Raw genomic sequence first — 16,861 nt, 5'->3', positions numbered from 1 at the left:
AACTGCCCCAGCCCACACCCCGCAGTCACTCACCTACAGCCCCCCCACCCAGGCTCAGCTGCAGCGCCCGGCCCCGGCAGCACTCTGTGCACTCCTGTCTGCTGCTGAGACCACCTCACCACCGGAGCGTGAGCTGCACGGGCAGAGGATGTCAGTCCCAGCCGGCACTGCGCCCCCAGCACCTTGCTGCATGCAGTAGACGCTCAGTAAATACCGCAGTGAATGAATGAAGCTCTGTGGAATGAGAGCTCAGCAGAAGGAACAGTCACCTCTGGGTGACCCAAGGTGGTGCCAAACTGCAGCAGCAAAGGTGCAGGGGGCAAGGGGGCTGTCTAAGAAGCCTGGAGGGGTCGGGTTTGCCGGCGGTGAACAGTGATGGCAAAGAGAGAACAGGTCATCTTGGAGGGCTCTGGGGGCTATTAACAGAGGGGTAGAAAGGCTCATGGAAGATGGACTATAAGGCAGAGGTGGGCCAGGGGACACCTGTGCTGGGCCAGGCATCCCAGGGAGGAGAGTGGCCAGAGCCCGGCCCAGCACAGGATGATGGGCATAGACAAGTCCACAGAAATGAGACGGTGGCAGAGGCTGCCTCCAGCCATATCAACTCACATCTTTGTTCCAGGGGGACAGCAGACAGGAGATGGAGACCAGGAAGACAGACCTGGGGCAACAGGCGGCCCCTTCATTCCCACCATCCCCACTGCCTCTCCCTTCCCTTTCCTCAACTTGGAGGACCCATCCTGGGGGTCTCATTTGTCCGTGAGAAGCCCCAGGGCTAAGGAACATCCCAGGGCCCTCCTAGGAAACACACTTTAGTCCCCTGGTCTGGGCGGTGGCCAAACTTTCGGCCTGAGTCTAGGAGCCCTGGATGGAGCTCTAGCGCCACCTCGTGGCCAGTGCCGGAGGCGCGGCGTGACCACACCCTGCATCCCGGGGCAGGTGGGGCCAGATTCCAGCAAATTCGCCTCGGGAAGGTTGCGGGGGCCTGGGAAGCACAAAGCACCGTCCTGAGCATGGCCGCCCCATCTCCACCGGGGCTCGCCTAGCGTCTGTCAGAGATTCCCAGGAACCCCGGCCAGGGAGCCAGGGGCAGGTGGCGGCGGGAAACGCTGGGGGAACCGACGACACTTCTCTGGGGCACCGGGAAAGGCGCCCCCTGCACAGAGCTAACGTCTGTGCGCCAGGCTCGGCCGGTCATCACCCCACTGCGTCCCCTAGTGTGTGGGGGCAGCTGGTCAGGGAACCGGAGGAGTCGCTTGCTGGCGGGGCCCAGCCCGGCGGCCGCTGCCAGACTCCGGGCACCGAAGCGCGAAGCCAACACCTGGGCGACAGTCCTGTCGCCAAGACAGCTAACCCAAAGACCCAGACTCCCGCGAAGGGCCCTCCCTGACCGAACTCGAGTCTGTTGGCAGTTTGGGGCTCTGTACCCTAATAAAGCCATGGAAATGGACTCACCCCTGACGCCGGGGCACAGCCTTCTTCTCATCATCCCGAACCTGGCATGGCATCGGTCCGTCATCGCCCTCAAGGCCAGCCCTGGCATCCCCTCCTGCAGCAGCTGTGCCTCTTGGTCCCAGATTGGTCCTGGGAGGCGGGCTTTAAATAACGGGGGTAATCAGAATGCCCCACTGCCTAGGGCATCACCCCCTATTTCTCCCTTCACTCTCATCCCTATCCCACCCCCAAATGTGGTGACCGTGGGGACTTACCACACTGCAGGTCCTGAAATTCAGACACTCAGGAAGAAACTCAAGGCCAAGGAAACCCCAGGGTTCGAGGAAAGTGCAGGGGTTCGAGGGCCAGGCTGGCTATGCTTCCCCTAAGAAACCTGAGGTTTTTCCCAGACTTGCATAGCTTCGCTCCCTCTTCTGTAGCGGGAGCAGTAGCTGGTTGTGCCTGCAAAGCTGTTGGCGGCGGCTGGCAATTACTTCGCGCTCAACACGCGTTACTTTATTCTCCCACCGGAGACAAACTGCCCATCCGCAGGCTCACGTGGCTTCTTGTTTCCGTTTTAAGCAAAGGCGTGCATTTAGAACTACTGCTCACTATTTCGAAAAATATAAACAGAGTAAACTGAATAAGTCTAATGTTTTCATGACCCCCTGACCCTTGGCCTCAGGGCCGGGGACAATGGCCAGGGAACACTATAGCAAACTGGAAGGCCACGCCCTGTCTGAATGACCTCTGTTCATTCCCAGCCCATTGTTCCACGTGAAAGGCAGACCCAATGCTGCCAGGCCTAAGTTTTAACAGAAGCTAGAATTGTAGACTTTAGAAAATCTGACCTCGTTTATTGGATGATTCCAAGTTACCAACCTAGGCAGGTCTGTGGTCTGAGTGAAGCCTACAGTTGACCAGTGTGCACAGGGCAGGGGAGGCCGTCAGCCGGGAGGTCCAGGCAGACGGGAGCACAGGCGCATCCCACAGCGTCTACTGCAAGAGCCCTGCCTCGAGAAAACTCAGCGCATGATGCAGTCCTGACCCTTGGAGAACAAACCACACTCTCAAAGCACTGCCCACGGGCTCCCAGCACTCAAGTGTTTGCCAAAGTCATGCAGCCGGTTACTAACTCTAACATGCAGACTTGATGAATTTCACGTGACTAAAGACCTCCCCAGGCGCTTACGTTACATAACAAAGCATTTCATCCTTTAAAATTACTTTGTAACTTTTTAAAGCTGACGTCCTCATAACTTTTCAGGAATTTGTCTGGTTGTTGGCGTCCCATCTTTGTGCTGATGTGGCTGTAACCCCAAATTCAGTGGCTGCCCCTTCTGGCCCATCACAGTGTCCTGAAACCCAAACGCTCCTTGTGACAGGTCCTCTTCTTTCAACCTCTACATTTCACCTTTATTTGTGTAAAATTATTTTCTGGGCACTGACAAGATTTTATTGTTCATGAAACTGAATTAAAACAACAACAAGGACACAGCCTATAAGCGGACCACCCTCCTTTAATAGATTAGAGCAGCACACTGAAGTCTCGCTGAGAACAGGCCAAGGGCAAGGTCGAGGCCAAGAAGAGGGAGGTTCCGTGTGCTAAGCACCAGGGCTGTGTTCCGTTGCCCGGTGTAGACGCTGTCCCAGTTGGTTGGCTCTGGGCCTGCAGTGAGGAAAAGTCCAGGAGACTGGGAGCCTCCGACAAAACCTTCTGCAAGAATTCCCCACCCGGGCATGAACCAACTTTCCGAACCAAATGACTTGTCGTTTAGAGCTCTAAGCAGAATGGAGCTGTGGCCCTGTTAACCATTCTGGTCACAGGATTTCAGATTCAGAAGTGATTCATTCAGTGGGTTGGAGGGGAGAGGATACCTCCTGACCCCGGTCAGAGGGGCCAAGACGACAGCCTGACGTGTGGGTGGACAGGGTGGACAGGGCGGTGTCTGTCTTCTTCCCCCACAAGACACAGCGGCTTTTCCAACCCAGTGAACACAGTAGAATTCAAAGTGAGCCCAACCGAAGCCTGCCTTGTGCTCGGAACACCTCCCAAAACGTTACCATCTGCAGATTCTGTTTCAATGTGTTTCGTTCTCTCTTCCAGACACGGACCCACCAGGGATAGTGAGTGTCCCCACTGAGCTCTTTATAAATGACAGTGTTGAAGATCAGGTTGAAAACCCAGCCCCACAGCCTGCCAGCAACATGACCTTGAGCAATTGCGTTAGGACCACCACCAAGAGGTCAGCATGGGGTCTGGCAGACAGGATAACAGAAATGTTATCATACTGTTGGGTCTTAAACTGGCCCTCGTACACAGAGAAGGAAGAGAAGCAACCACTCCAGATGGGTAGGTGGCAGTTTTAATGAGCAAGGGATGTACACACCGGACCTGACCGGGGCAACTGCAAGACAAGGAGATTTCTGCACCCCCTTCCAGAAACATAAAAGTCTATGCAGAGGCCTTAACCTGGTTCAGTCCCATGCACAGCCCAGATAGTCTGGCAGACAGGATAATAAAAATATTTTCATACTGTTGGGTCTTCAGCCAACTACCTGACCCCTGAGCCTGTTTCATGCTGGTAAGATGGGGCTAACAGCACCTGGCCCAGAGGCATGAGATGATGCTTAGCACACTCAGTACCTACCTCTGTGCGCACAAATGCCTCCCAGGCATGAGCACATCAAATGCATTGTTTTGCTGGTGCAACTTCCTTCCAGTTGCACAATATTATGTAATTTTCCAAGCTCCACACCAAACACACAGATGATCTCTACCTCACTGGCGGCAGCTAGACATTCTGCTCATGTGTTCACATTCCGTTTGGTTGGTGGTCATAGGACCGAAAGTCAAACAAGGTTTCTGTTCTAGACTACCATCAACTGGCGGCGGGAGCCTGGCGGTTTCCCTCTGCAAGCTTGAGGGCCGAATGCTGGGTGAGTCCTAATTCCAGGTGCAGAGCTAAACTTTCTGTCCTAAATAGGAAATAGTGAGAAACAAACACCACACAGTCGCAACTCTTTCACACTTGCCAGACGTATTCATTCCACCTAATTTCCTCCTCAGAGCTCCACTGTGAGGCCGTCTGTCCACGGCCGGAGGACAACGCGGTCACCGAGGCGACCAGACTAGTCTGACCTCCTGCAAGTGCACAGGGAGCCAGACGCCGCCCCAGGTCTACTGCTCCCCGACTCCGCTCTGCCTGCTGTACTCCTTTTATCTAAAAGGATGAAAACCGGTTTGAAAGGCTATATAAAACCCACAGAACAAACTTGGGCTAGCCTTTGTTTTCACAGATGGAGGCCGAGGAGCACCCAGAGGACAAGCCCCACAGTGCAGGAGCTCCCCCGTCGTCCAGAGAGGCGGCTCCGCAATGACAGGGTTCGAGACCACCGTGACCCAAAGTGGAAGCGTCTCGATATTCACCGAGGGTCCGAGCAGCACCGTTCCTTAAAGCTGAGTTCGGTCAAGTTAATTTGCTGGCTTTAGTACTTCTCTGAGAAGAAGCCGGTTGGGAAAGGGTGGTTATCACCATCCCCCTCCCCTGTTTTCGCCTCCGGATACACGCAGAGCTGAGACTTCCGCTCCGGCCAGGCAGTGTGCCTGGAGTAGGGTTCTCACGCTCATGCGCGTACAATCACTAGGGGTTCGTTAAAATGGGTGCGCTGGGCACTGGGGTGGGGCCCAGAGTAGCTGCTTTTCCAAGGTACCAGGTAGTGCTGAGCCTCCTGTGCAGGGAGAACAGCCACATTCCGCCCGGCCTGGAAATCCCTACGATGGCCTGTCTGCTTCCTCCTCCCGAGGGCACAGGCTCTGCCCGCCGTGCACACCTGGTCACCCAAACACAAGTGGGACGTTTTGCTCACCACTGCAACAGTGGAGAAAGGGTGCAGGACGTGGCTTTGGCCTCATATCTTCCAAAAGTCCTAGGGTGGGTGGGCTTCGTGGGGCCCTGGGAACTGAGAGACCCCCTGGGGAGCACCTGGGCCGATTCTCTGCTGTCTCCCAATAAGCGCTGGCTGGTTCGAGCAGCAGCAGTTAGAGGTCTATGAACAGTTCCTTACAAGTAAGTTTGAAGGTGGCTAAATTCTCAGGGGATAAACACGTGTGTGTGTGTGCATCACGTTACCCAGACCTAGACTCTTTGGGGAGCAAAGGGGGCATTATTAATAGTTATGAGGGGACCGTTGAGGCAAACAAGGATCCAGGTGCTGGATCATCCCAGTAATAAAGACCCCGGAGAGAAGCAAGGAGAAGGTGTCCGTACCTACCTCACTCTCCCAAGTTCTCTCTCTCAGCTTTGTGAGTTGAGAACTTGCAGGGGGCGTTTGAGGGCGGAGTCTTTTCCTTCTTTTATCCAACTACCCTGCAGCAGGAATGGCCAGGTATTTTCCCAGAGGGCTGGAAAGTGACTTTGTTCACTTATTCACTCCTAGCACTTCGAGTCGTCCTAAGTAGCTTTTACGCTAATACCACGCCCACTACCTGGCAATACCGGCTCGTTTTGACACGTGCTTTCCTTGACATGGGCGACGAGGGAGCTGGACATCGAAGGCCAGTCGGGCCCACTGCGTGGTGGACATCGCGGGGGCCCCACCGAAGCCGTGCGTCAGAGCTCGTGCCCGCTCCACGCGGTGAGCACGGCCCGCGCCCCAGCGGAGCTTAGCTCGGCTCCGGGAGGGGCACCTCCAGCGGATTCTCACCCACCCTTCTCCGGGCCAGGAGGCGAGATGGAAATGACCCAGGGATTTCCTGGGTCACAGGGTCCAGTTTGCTGTACCGACATGAAAATTGGGGATTTTCACATTTAAAAAAAGACAAATTTCAGACAAAGATTTACTTTAAAAAAAAAAAAGCTCGGGCAACACCACCAGGCCCGTCCGGTAGAGGAGGGGGCGGGGAAGAGGGGGAGAAGCAGACACCCAGGACCGCGGACGAGAGCGCCGTGGGAGTCAGTGCAGCGGAGGCGTCTCCACGCGGCCAGGCCGGGTCTGCACGCCACGGCTGCTGCCACGACGTTAACACCATGCCTGGTGCTTGTGGAGGAGGGACACTGGAATTCCACTGGACACCCGTGTACCAGACAGTGCGCGGCGTCGGACAGGGATGGACTGGAATGAGGGAGCGCAGCACAACGTGGGATCAGGCCTCAGAAGGAGTATCTGCTTAAAGAGACAGGGCCGTGGTAAGGGCAGGTCGTGTTTGGGGAGCAAGCGAGGGGCTACAGCAAAGAATGAGTGCCCCAGAGTGTGAGGGCCTCGTCATGGCAACATCCCAGAGGAAGTCAGGGACCGGCAGAGAACGACGGGGTGGTGGTGGGTGTCGGGGTCACGGCCCCGTCCCGCACCCCAAGGTCACGGTCAGCATCAGCAGGCACGGGTGGACCCCCTTCCAGAGGGCGCCCTCCGGAGCGAAGGCTGCATCTGAGTGCTTTTCAAGGACCCACAGAAAGCCGTGCTTTAGTAATATGCTTGCCTTGTCAAAAAAGTAAACTAATACTTTTGAGCAATTATGAATTAGTAGGAAAAACCATCAGTTCACTACATACTTCTATAAACTTTATAAAAATACGACAGAAGGACCAAGCATAAAGGGGTGTTTACAGACACCCGGAGAACCTCTGCGAGGTGACTGTTCACTGCGGAGAGCAGCTGAGACAGTCACCTCTCCACATGCTGCATCCCGTCTCCAGAGCTGAGTCAGTAATAAAATCACACGTCGCAGGCTCTCACATTTATGTAAGATTATTCTTACAAGCATTTTAGTAAAGTTCTGTGTAAATTCAAATAAGAACAATTGTTTATATAATGAATTATATGAGGGAAACTTTTAACAACAAATGCAAGACATCAAGAATATATTTTTTTGGTTTATTAAAACAAAACTACAATTCTGTCTTCTTACATTAACAGGCATAAAAATCAATTAATGTTTCCAAATAAGTCTTGCTCACAAAATCACACAGTGTTATTTCACAGTCAGAGTAATTCTTTTTACAATTTAATATTTCTTTGTACAATAGGCAAATAGTTTAACACCTTCCCTCAAGGCATTTCTGAGCTTTAGGTGTTTAGAAATAAAGTCAAGTCTCTTTCCAATGCAATCATTAGTTTGTATTAAACTAAAATGCCAGATGCCAAGTCTCAAGTTCCTAAAAAGAATGTTTTAAAAAACAGATTTACATCCAAATTAAGTCTTATAAACTTCAGTAATAGGTCCTGTCCCTTCTAAACACTAAAACTATTTGGATAAAAATCTACATTCAATTGTGCAATTTTTTTTTTCTAAATCTGAATGAAAATCTTAATTATTTACCCCAGTTAATCTTTATGTTAATTTTGCTACTTTCAGCGAAAAAGCCAGGATCACTGATGGCTGATCTTCCCATCAAAGGACAGGACCTGGCCTCCTGTGTTAGTTTTCTGTGCTCAGTCTCTAGGGGAAGACGTGTACACCATGAAGTGTAGCGTCTGACTGTACAGAATTCATGCAAACTCGCCTCGGTGCTGTCTGCTGGTTACTGTTTCATCCCCGTAAAGAACTACCTACCCTCATGTTTCCCGAGGGAAACCAGTCAGAGGCTCCCAGATGTCCTGACGGGGGAAAGGTCCTGGGGTCACAAGTTTGGAAATGCTGGATAAACAGGCTTAGTCCCGGACCCTGAGCCCTTCCTGTGCTGAAGCGGTTTCCAGGGAAGAGATCCCCATCCACATTCTCTCGTAGTGACACTTTCTGCTACAGAACAGGTAGGGACCTCAGAGCCCTCAGGGCAGGTTGCAGGAGAACCGTGGGCCAGGCTGGGGGGGCACCGCTGAGCGCACTCACCTTCGGGTGATTCCCCACGTGTTTTCTCCCCTCACTTAGAAGGAAGGCTCATGGTATTTCTGCTGCTAGTCCTACACATTCCACACCAGTTCTTTCCCTTTACTTTTCTTAAAATTTAAGAGATCACAAATTCCTTCCCTTCCTCTGGATTACTTAGGACGTTCTCATTTTGAAAGCCTACGGTTACACATTGTTTATCGTTGGGGGTTTTTTTGTTGATTTTTAACTTGACTCACAGTCCTTCCCTGGGGGGCAAGTGTTTCGGTTCCAGAGTAAACTGTAATAACTTATTTACAAGCACCTAGTTTGTTTGATCGTACATGAAGCCATTCGTTTTTGGAAAACAATGAGAATAACCCTTTCAAGCAGAACTGCCGTGAGGCCTGCGGCGACGGCGCATGCGTTCCGTCCCGGCAAAGAGGCACTGAAGAATGCGCTGAAATTAGCTCAAAGGTCCGCTTGTCTGGATGAGCATGACTTTGGTTGAGATTTTTCTTCCTTAGAAAAGGTTTTCAAAGCACCAGATAATTACAAAAAAGCATGCATGTTTACTCTCACAGTGAGCGAGGTGGGGGAGAGCTAGTGTCATACATCGCATTCCCCGAGGCAGCCGACTGGATTCTTAGGGAACAGTGCAGCCGAACGGGCAGTAAGGCCTGAGAAGCCCCGGCTCTGCTCAGGCCGGGGCGGCGTGGCTCCAGCGGACGGCACAGGCAGGGCAGCAGCATCGCCAGGAAGTCAGGGCCGACCTCGATGTCCCAGATAACCAAGGGACAGTCTGAGTCACCCTGACCTTTAATTTAGGGGATGAATAGAAGAGACAGTGAAGGGTCTGCTGGCCTAGGTAGGGAACACCCAAGGGGATCAATAAGCCTCCTGCGTACTCCCCCAAGAGCGGAGCTCCGGGCTAGTGAATGGAAGCCCGAGGCGAAGGCCCGCTCCACACCGGAGCCGCTGCAACCTGGCTTAGTGGCGCCCGAGTCCTGTCAAGGAAGAACTGCCCCTAACGGGGAGCCGGAGAACAGTGCCGGTCACAGGAGCACAGCCTCATCGCTGCGAGTTCAAGGAGACATTTCATACGAAATGAAGTACCAGCCGGTGAGTACCCTTCCCTCTCCCAACACACACTGAAGAGTCATGAGATATGATTAGTGTTTAAAATACAAGCCTAGGAAAGTACAAACTTCATTCCCAGTACTTTCTATCAAATGCAAAGACTATATCAATATTCATTAGGAAAAGTTCCTCATTCCATATTCCTATGGATAGAAGGAACAATGTGCTAGCAGAAAACATTTTAATGTCACATGATCTTTAAGAAATCACCACAATGACAGCCGACTGACACGTATGTCCCCAGCTCACAAAAGGCACCTGTCATGAACGAACACGTTTCCACGATGACTTGCCACTACGTGGCCTTGGGGTTGAGCATATAACCTGCTAAATTTTTAATGAAGCACGATTTTCCCTCCAAGCTAGAAGTCCACAAATGCCCCGACCACTTACTGGCCGGCCAGCAGCACCCCAAGGCCGCGCAGGGGACTCGGCACCCTGAGGGGTGTCCGCCCCCGGGCCGGGCTCGGCGCGCAGGCTGCGTGCGGTGCAGGGAGCCCGGGGCCAGCGGCCTGCAGCCAGGGCACTTTCTGCCAACAGCCTACCAGGCCGAGCCGAGCCGGCCAGGACGGCTGCTGCTCGGTTGGAGAAGCTCCAAAAACAGCTGGCCTGGAAGCAGGGGTGCCTGAGGGGCGGAAGGGTGCAGACACGAAACGGAAGTCATTCCTGAATACTTGCTGGTCACTGAGACTCTGTGGTACTTTCTATCTGAGCAAAAGTTTTCCAAGTCAGTTTTCTGGCCAAGTTCGCCTTGGATCTTGCCTGCCAAATGTACTTCTTGGTGTTAGATGTTTGATCATGTTCTCTCTGTCCCTGACCTCATCTAACACATTTTCATATAGCCCTAGAACACTTTCTCAATCTGACTGCACAGGACAGCCCAGGGGTACCCGGGTGCGAGGTGCGCCAGCCCATCCTTTCTGAAAGCGCTTTGGAATGAAAGGGGTTCCCATTTAAACTTTACCTTCTATTGACAAAGATAAAGCTGGGGTGGGGGTGGGGGGGCAGTAAATGGATGACTCGATTATTTTTAAAGGAAGATTAACAGTTAATCAGAAAATACACCAATGAGTTCCCGACAGCCTTACGTACACCACACAAGATTCAGTTCTAAAATACAACTACATTTTTCTGTCCTTCACAGTAATTAGTGCTTAACAATTATACTTAAAAGGTAAATCTTTAATAAACTCCAAAACCATTTTTGAGATCTCATTTTTAACCTACTGATCAGGAACTGCAAATCAACTTGCTGGCGGAGATGGGGACGCGCAAGGGGGTCAACAGGCCCCTGCGCGTCCCCGAGGGAGAGCCCCGGCTGGGGCGACGGGAGCTCCGAGGTGAGGCCCAGGTGCTATCTGGGCTGCTCCTCATCTCAGAGCAGGGTGATCACAGATCCACGGAGGGGAAGGCACTTGTCTTCAGGAGGTCACCTCAGGACAGGTCAGGCCTGGCACACGGGGCACCTTCCACTTTCGAGCCAGAGGCTGGAGCTCACAGGACTCACCCCAGGCCCTTCACCGGCCGGAGGGGCCGGGCGGTACCTACAGCACCACAAAGCTCAGAAGATACTCCAGGAGTCTCTGCCGGTTGCTCTGAGGTAGGAACGTGCTGCTGAGTTCTAGAACAGACACTCTCTTTTGTTTGGTCTCTTTGAAAACCTAGAGAGGACATTTAAATTAGACACAAAGGAAGGGACGTTTCTGTTACCAACCTGACCCGCATCCTAGCCCCCAGAAAGCAGGAAGGCGTGTGAGATCACATCCTGACTGTAAGTACACGCTCTGCACGGACACGAGGAGGTGCAGGCACGGGCGCAGGCGGGTGCTGCTCTCCGTGGGGCCAAGGGCACGGTCCTCTCACGTTAGTGAGCAGTCACATACAGTGCCTGACAAGGACCACGGCACCCCCACGCACTCATGCCCCACTGACCGTGAACGTAAAGGGCAGCTGAGGAAGCATCCAGCTGCTCTGGTAAAAGCACAGCACAGCCCGAATCGTAGGGCACAGTCAGCACCCCACCACCCTGCAGCAGCACCCTGAGACACATCGACACACTCTGCAGAGTTCTGGGAGGAACCAGCAAATTCTGGAACTTCCAAAAAAAATCTGTACTGACGAGCCTCACCTTTAACATGTCCCCCCGCCCCTGTCCCCAGAAACGCCTCCATGGTTAACCCAGCAGCAACTGCTTCCCTCAGGGCCCCCCACACACAGGTGGCTCAGACAGACTAGTTCTAAACAGAAAGTGGACATGCCCGGCCAGTGTGGCTCAGTGGTTGAGCGTCTGCCCCTGCACCAAGAGGTCACAGGTTCGATTCCTACTCAGGGCACATGCCCAGGTTGTGGGCCCGATCCCCAGCGGGAGGCATGCAGGAGGCGGCCAATCGATGTTCTCTCTCATCGATGTTCCTCTCTCTCTCTCTCCCTCCCCCTCTCTCTAAAATCAATAAAGGAAAGGAAAGAAAGAGGACGGAAGTTAACGCCACGTTCGCACCACGCGCAGCGGGCACTCACCCCAATGTCCTTGAACATTTTCACGGCGTTCTTCACGAGGCAGTAGGTGGCGCTCTCAGCTGTGGGGAGGAGTAAGAGCCTGTCAGGTGCCCAGGCCAGCAAAGCCCCAGCACCCACAGTGGGAAGGGGCAGAGGCCACAGAGAGGACTACAGCAAGTCGGCAGGCGGGTCAGGCTCCATTTCTGCTACTGGGGACCTGCCTGTGAGGTCTCAAATGATTTGCTGTTTCTCTTTTTCTTTCTTTTTTTTTTATCCTCAACCGAGGACATTTTTCCATTTTTTGTTCAGATAGAGTGGGACAGAGTGGGAGGGAGAGAGAGGGAGAGAGAAACATGGACGAGAAAGGGACACATCGAGTGGCTGCCACCCACACGACCCAACCAGGGTCGGGGACAAACTGCAACTGAGGTACACGCCCTTAGCAGGAACCAAACCCGGGTCTCTCCGGACCGCAGGCCAACACTCTAACTACTGAGCCAAACCGGCCAGGGAGGTTTGCTATTTTTTTAAACCTACTTTGTCATCTTTTAAGAAGAAAAAAGAGAGAGAAGGTGAGAAGAATAAGGAGAGAGAGAGGAAGGAAGGAAGGGAGGGAGGGAGGGAGGGAGGGAGGGAGGGAGGGAGGGAGGGAGGGAGGGAAGAAGGGAGGGAGGAGGAAAGTTAAGAAGAAACACCTAAGCTCCTGTCTTGAAGGGGTTTTGTGAGGCTCACATGAGACATGGGCAGAAATCCTCTTAAACTGCACAGATGATTCCCACAGCCGTGGAACCAGAAAGAGCACTGGCCTAGAGGTCAGAAGAGTTCTAACCCAGGTCTGCCCGTTAATTAGCTATGTGACAGGTGATTTCCTCATCTACAAAGCGAGATGACTCTATTTCTAGATATCGATCTAGATCAAATCTAAACATCTCTCTAGGTAGAGCTCTATCTCTAGATCCTTGTCTGTAAAACTTACTGATCCACAGCAGTTTCGGCCCTAAACCATAACTGGATAAAACGCGATCCCACCCCAACCACACCTCACACGGCAGACAGCTGCGTGCCGGCCGGGGTGTGGAGCCCGCCCCCTGAACAGACTCTGTGGTGGGAGTGCGCACTGCACCACCCAGGAAGCACCTGCAGGACCTACTAAAGCAGAAGGCACCACACCCTGTGACTAGACAATTCTGCTCCTGGACGTGCACCCAACATAATGCATGTGTTCGCCCACAGACACACTCAGACACGCATAGAGCAGAACTAATCACAGTGGCTCTGAACTGCAAACAACCCAAATATCCATCAACAGCAGAATGAATAAACAAAGTGCGGCAAATACACAGCGGACGACTACAAAGCAACAAGAATAAACAAATAACCGCATGCAACATGCGTGAGTCTCACAAAGGATGGGCCTGTGAGTGAGAGGTCAGGGTAATTTTGCAACTTTTTTCCCCAATTTTGTACAACTGGCAGGTGCCTGCAATCAAAACAGGGCAGCACTGTGAAGGGAGCCAGAGCAGTGCGCGCTCACCGTAGACGGCCACGCTCCGCTCCGTCCTGGTCAGGAGGTACCTGTGCAGCCGGTGCAGGTACTCCGGCTCCGGGACCGGGCCGCTGAACGTGTGCACAAAGACGGCCGCGGAGCTGTAGGCCTCCAGCAAAGGGCCCAGCAGCCTCTGCAGGAAGGTGATGAACTGCTGGTGCTCCTTGGACTGGCTCACCTGTGGGAGCGGAGACAAAGTCAGAGGAGGGACAGAAGAAGCGACACGCCGGCAGGGGCACCTCCCAGGAGCCAGTGGCACGAGAGGGTGGCTGTCACCGTCACTGCCCAGAGCGCCCGCTGCACCTGTGCGGAGCCCCTGTTGGAAATGACAGGGTCTGAAATGTGTTTTCTTGTAATCATTGACTTTTACAGTCCTCGAGGTTTGCGCTCATTGAGCAGCTGCCTAGAAGGGACGGTGGGACTTGAATGGCCTGATCGTGACACCCTGTCACCACTAAGCAGGTGGCCCGGGTTAGACTCCACAGCGGGGACGCCTGGCTCGACAGCCACTCCAGTGCACAAAAAGGTCACATGGCAAGACACGGATCATCGCAGGCCTCCCCAGCTCCCACTTCCTGTCACCTCCCGGGTCCTCCAGCCCAGGCCGGCAGAGGCAAGGTGACGGCGCTGGTGACGGTGAGGCTCCCACTGTGCCACCGGAACATGCGCACGCAGCTAAGTCCTCTGGGCTGTGGGAGCGAGATCGCGGCCCCATCTTGAAACAGACAAACTCAAAGTGGAAAAACTCATTGTCATTTGGAATCTCCAGAAGCTATAGCTATAGTCATACTTCCTAACGTGTGTGTGTGTGTGTGTGTGTGTGTGTGTAAGCCAGGAGTGGCATCCACTCTGTGTGTGTGTGTGTGTAAGCAGGAGTGCCATCCACTGTGTGTGTGTGTGTGTGTAAGCCAGGAGTGCCATCCACTGTGTGTGTGTGTGTGTGTAAGCAGGAGTGCCATCCACTGTGTGTGTGTGTAAGCCAGGAGTGCCATCCACTGTGTGTGTGTGTGTGTGTGTAAGCAGGAGTGCCATCCACTGTGTGTGTGTGTGTGTGTGTGTAAGCAGGAGTGCCATCCACTGTGTGTGTGTGTGTGTGTAAGCAGGAGTGCCATCCACTGTGTGTGTGTGTGTGTGTAAGCAGGAGTGCCATCCACTGTGTGTGTGTGTGTGTGTGTGTGTAAGCAGGAGTGCCATCCACTGTGTGTGTGTGTGTGTGTGTGTGTAAGCAGGAGTGCCATCCACTGTGTGTGTGTGTGTAAGCAGGAGTGCCATCCACTGTGTGTGTGTGTGTGTGTGTGTGTGTAAGCAGGAGTGCCATCCACTGTGTGTGTGTGTGTGTGTGTAAGCAGGAGTGCCATCCACTGCAGAAAAAGTTATCCACTTAGGGTATTTAGAAAAGATGGGTCATTATTACTAATCTCTAAACTTACAAATTACACAAAATTAATTTTTCTAAATCAGGGACAATCAAACTTTTAAAAATCCAAATTGTCATCCAGCCAGTGTGGCTCAGTGGTTGAGCATCGACCCATGCACCAAGAGGTCTCCGGTTCGATTCCCGGTCAGGGCAAACGCCCAGGTTGTGGGCCAGATCCCCAGTGGGGGGCATGCAGGAGCCGGCCAATTGATGTTCTCTCTCATCGATGTTTCTATCTCTCTCTCCCTCTCCCTTCCTCTCTCTCTCAAAATAAAGAAATAAGAAAAAAAAAAAGAATCTTGTCAAAAAAAAAAAAAATCCAAATTGTCTCCTGGGCTAGGATTTGTTTTTGCTGAAGGGGAAGAGCTGGATGTACAATCTGGAGACGGCAAGGCCGAGGATGACTCCGAAAGAGCAGCCAGGCCACCAGCAGCTGGAGCAGCTGGAGCAGCTGGGGGTCCCTCTCCACCGCTGCTGTGGCACCACCTTGCTCAGTGATGCTTGCGCACAAACCCCGCTCTCTAGGAGTGCGTGTGGGTATGGGCACAGGTCTGCACCTGTTCCTTCTGGTGGGAGGGTCATGGACAGAATCACCCAGGACACTCATCTTCCTTTTCCACTTAATTATACTCACACCGAACAGTTTAAGGTATTAATTCAACTCAAACAGCTTGAGTACCTTTACTCACTAGGGAAAAAGTACCTCAGTGGGTCTGTGGGTGCTTTAGCTATGAATAAGTCACCAGGGTCCCAGTTGATCAGAACCTCATTAACTAGCGGCCACATAAACCTCAGCTCGTCACTGAAACGTCCACCGGAATTCTTCACCAAAGTACCTTCAGGTAGCAATCTCGCTGCTCCTCACCGAAATCACTGTCTTCATCTTCTTCATCGCTTCTCCAAGACACGGGTCCAGGAAGCTTCTTGTCCCACTGCTGCTCAGCAAGACCAGGACTGATGTCTTCCTGATCATCTTGCTATGCAAGGAGACGAGCGACCGTCCACAGGCAGGCACAGGCACAGGGCACTGCCAGCCGGACCGCCACAGGCCCCCCCCCCCCCCCCCCGTCAGCCACGTGCACGTCAGTGCGCTTCCCCCTCCAGACCCAGGATCACTGGGGAGACAGGGAGGAAAGAGAGTGGGGGAGCTACCAGACATCACACCAAACATCCTCTCTCCTTCTAAGCTGCTGTCTCCTTTCTTGGGCCCCACCCGCTCTACTAAATTTACCAAAATTAAAACAACAATCTCCAAAAGGAAATGCGCATAAGTACAAGCTACAAGCGCACTGGGAGGTAAAACATCTCATCTTAGAACATCTCCCGCATCCGGAATCAAGTGCAGGTCTGTTTTAGACGGCGCAGTTGCGCAGAAGGAACCGAAGTATCACACAAGCCCACTCTGATCTTTCCCTCTTCATCTGGGTTCGACTACACAGCAAGTGTGATTACCAGGTGCGGTAGCTGGTTGGGGTAAGTTAGAACAGTCTGTAGCAAAGACAAGGAAACGAACAAGAAACGAAACAGGCGACAGAAGACAGCGCTTCCTCGTACCTCGGCCACTGTGAGGATGCCGTACTGGATGAACCTCCCCACTGTTTCGTGGCAAACCTGGTAAAACGTCTGGCAGGGCTGAAAAGAACAGACATTTAAATGTTAATGTCACGGTCTTTATACCTCGATTATCAAAACCAGAAAAGCACTGCACAAGGTAGCTGCCAAATACGTCCATGATGTAACCTACCGACTCCACTGGGCAAGTCCTAAGATTTCCAACGCCCACCCCCTGATAAACACACCTGGGCACGGGCAAAGCCACAGACCTCGTTCACTGGCTGGCAGAGCACCCAGTGTGGCACCGCCCTGCAAAGGGTGCTCCCCGGCTCAGTCTCCCCCACCCTCAGCGAAGCCAGCCCTCAGGAAGGCTGCTGGTCAGGCCCCCACCACCTGCTTCACTTTTTTAGGATGACTTCTCTGCAAAAGCCATCATGTGGTGGATATTGTACACAAAGGTGGAGGGTGA

General features: G+C 53.0%; 1 protein-coding gene across 3 annotated transcripts in view; it reads right to left on the bottom strand.

The window, feature by feature from the left end:
- Window positions 1–10,370: 10,370 nt before the first annotated feature.
- Window positions 10,371–16,861, bottom strand: part of GPAM (glycerol-3-phosphate acyltransferase, mitochondrial) — a 33,370-nt gene continuing 26,879 nt past the window's right edge. For 2 of the 3 annotated variants that reach the window (XM_036265389.1, XM_036265388.1), the window contains exons 17-21: window positions 16,393–16,470; window positions 15,675–15,815; window positions 13,410–13,599; window positions 11,897–11,955; window positions 10,371–11,040 (exon numbers count right to left, since the gene is read on the bottom strand). In XM_036265389.1, the coding sequence (XP_036121282.1) occupies window positions 10,924–11,040; window positions 11,897–11,955; window positions 13,410–13,599; window positions 15,675–15,815; window positions 16,393–16,470 (585 nt within the window). In that variant the 3' untranslated portion in view covers window positions 10,371–10,923. The remainder of the gene's footprint in view (window positions 11,041–11,896; window positions 11,956–13,409; window positions 13,600–15,674; window positions 15,816–16,392; window positions 16,471–16,861) is intronic. The other variant, XR_004960013.1, reaches the window with a different exon arrangement.

Source organism: Molossus molossus, unplaced genomic scaffold (genome assembly GCF_014108415.1).
Source record: "Molossus molossus isolate mMolMol1 unplaced genomic scaffold, mMolMol1.p scaffold_m16_p_17, whole genome shotgun sequence".
Taxonomy (NCBI): domain Eukaryota; kingdom Metazoa; phylum Chordata; class Mammalia; order Chiroptera; family Molossidae; genus Molossus; species Molossus molossus.
Note: the sequence above shows the minus strand (reverse complement) of the source record. Positions and strands in the feature narration are given on the sequence as shown.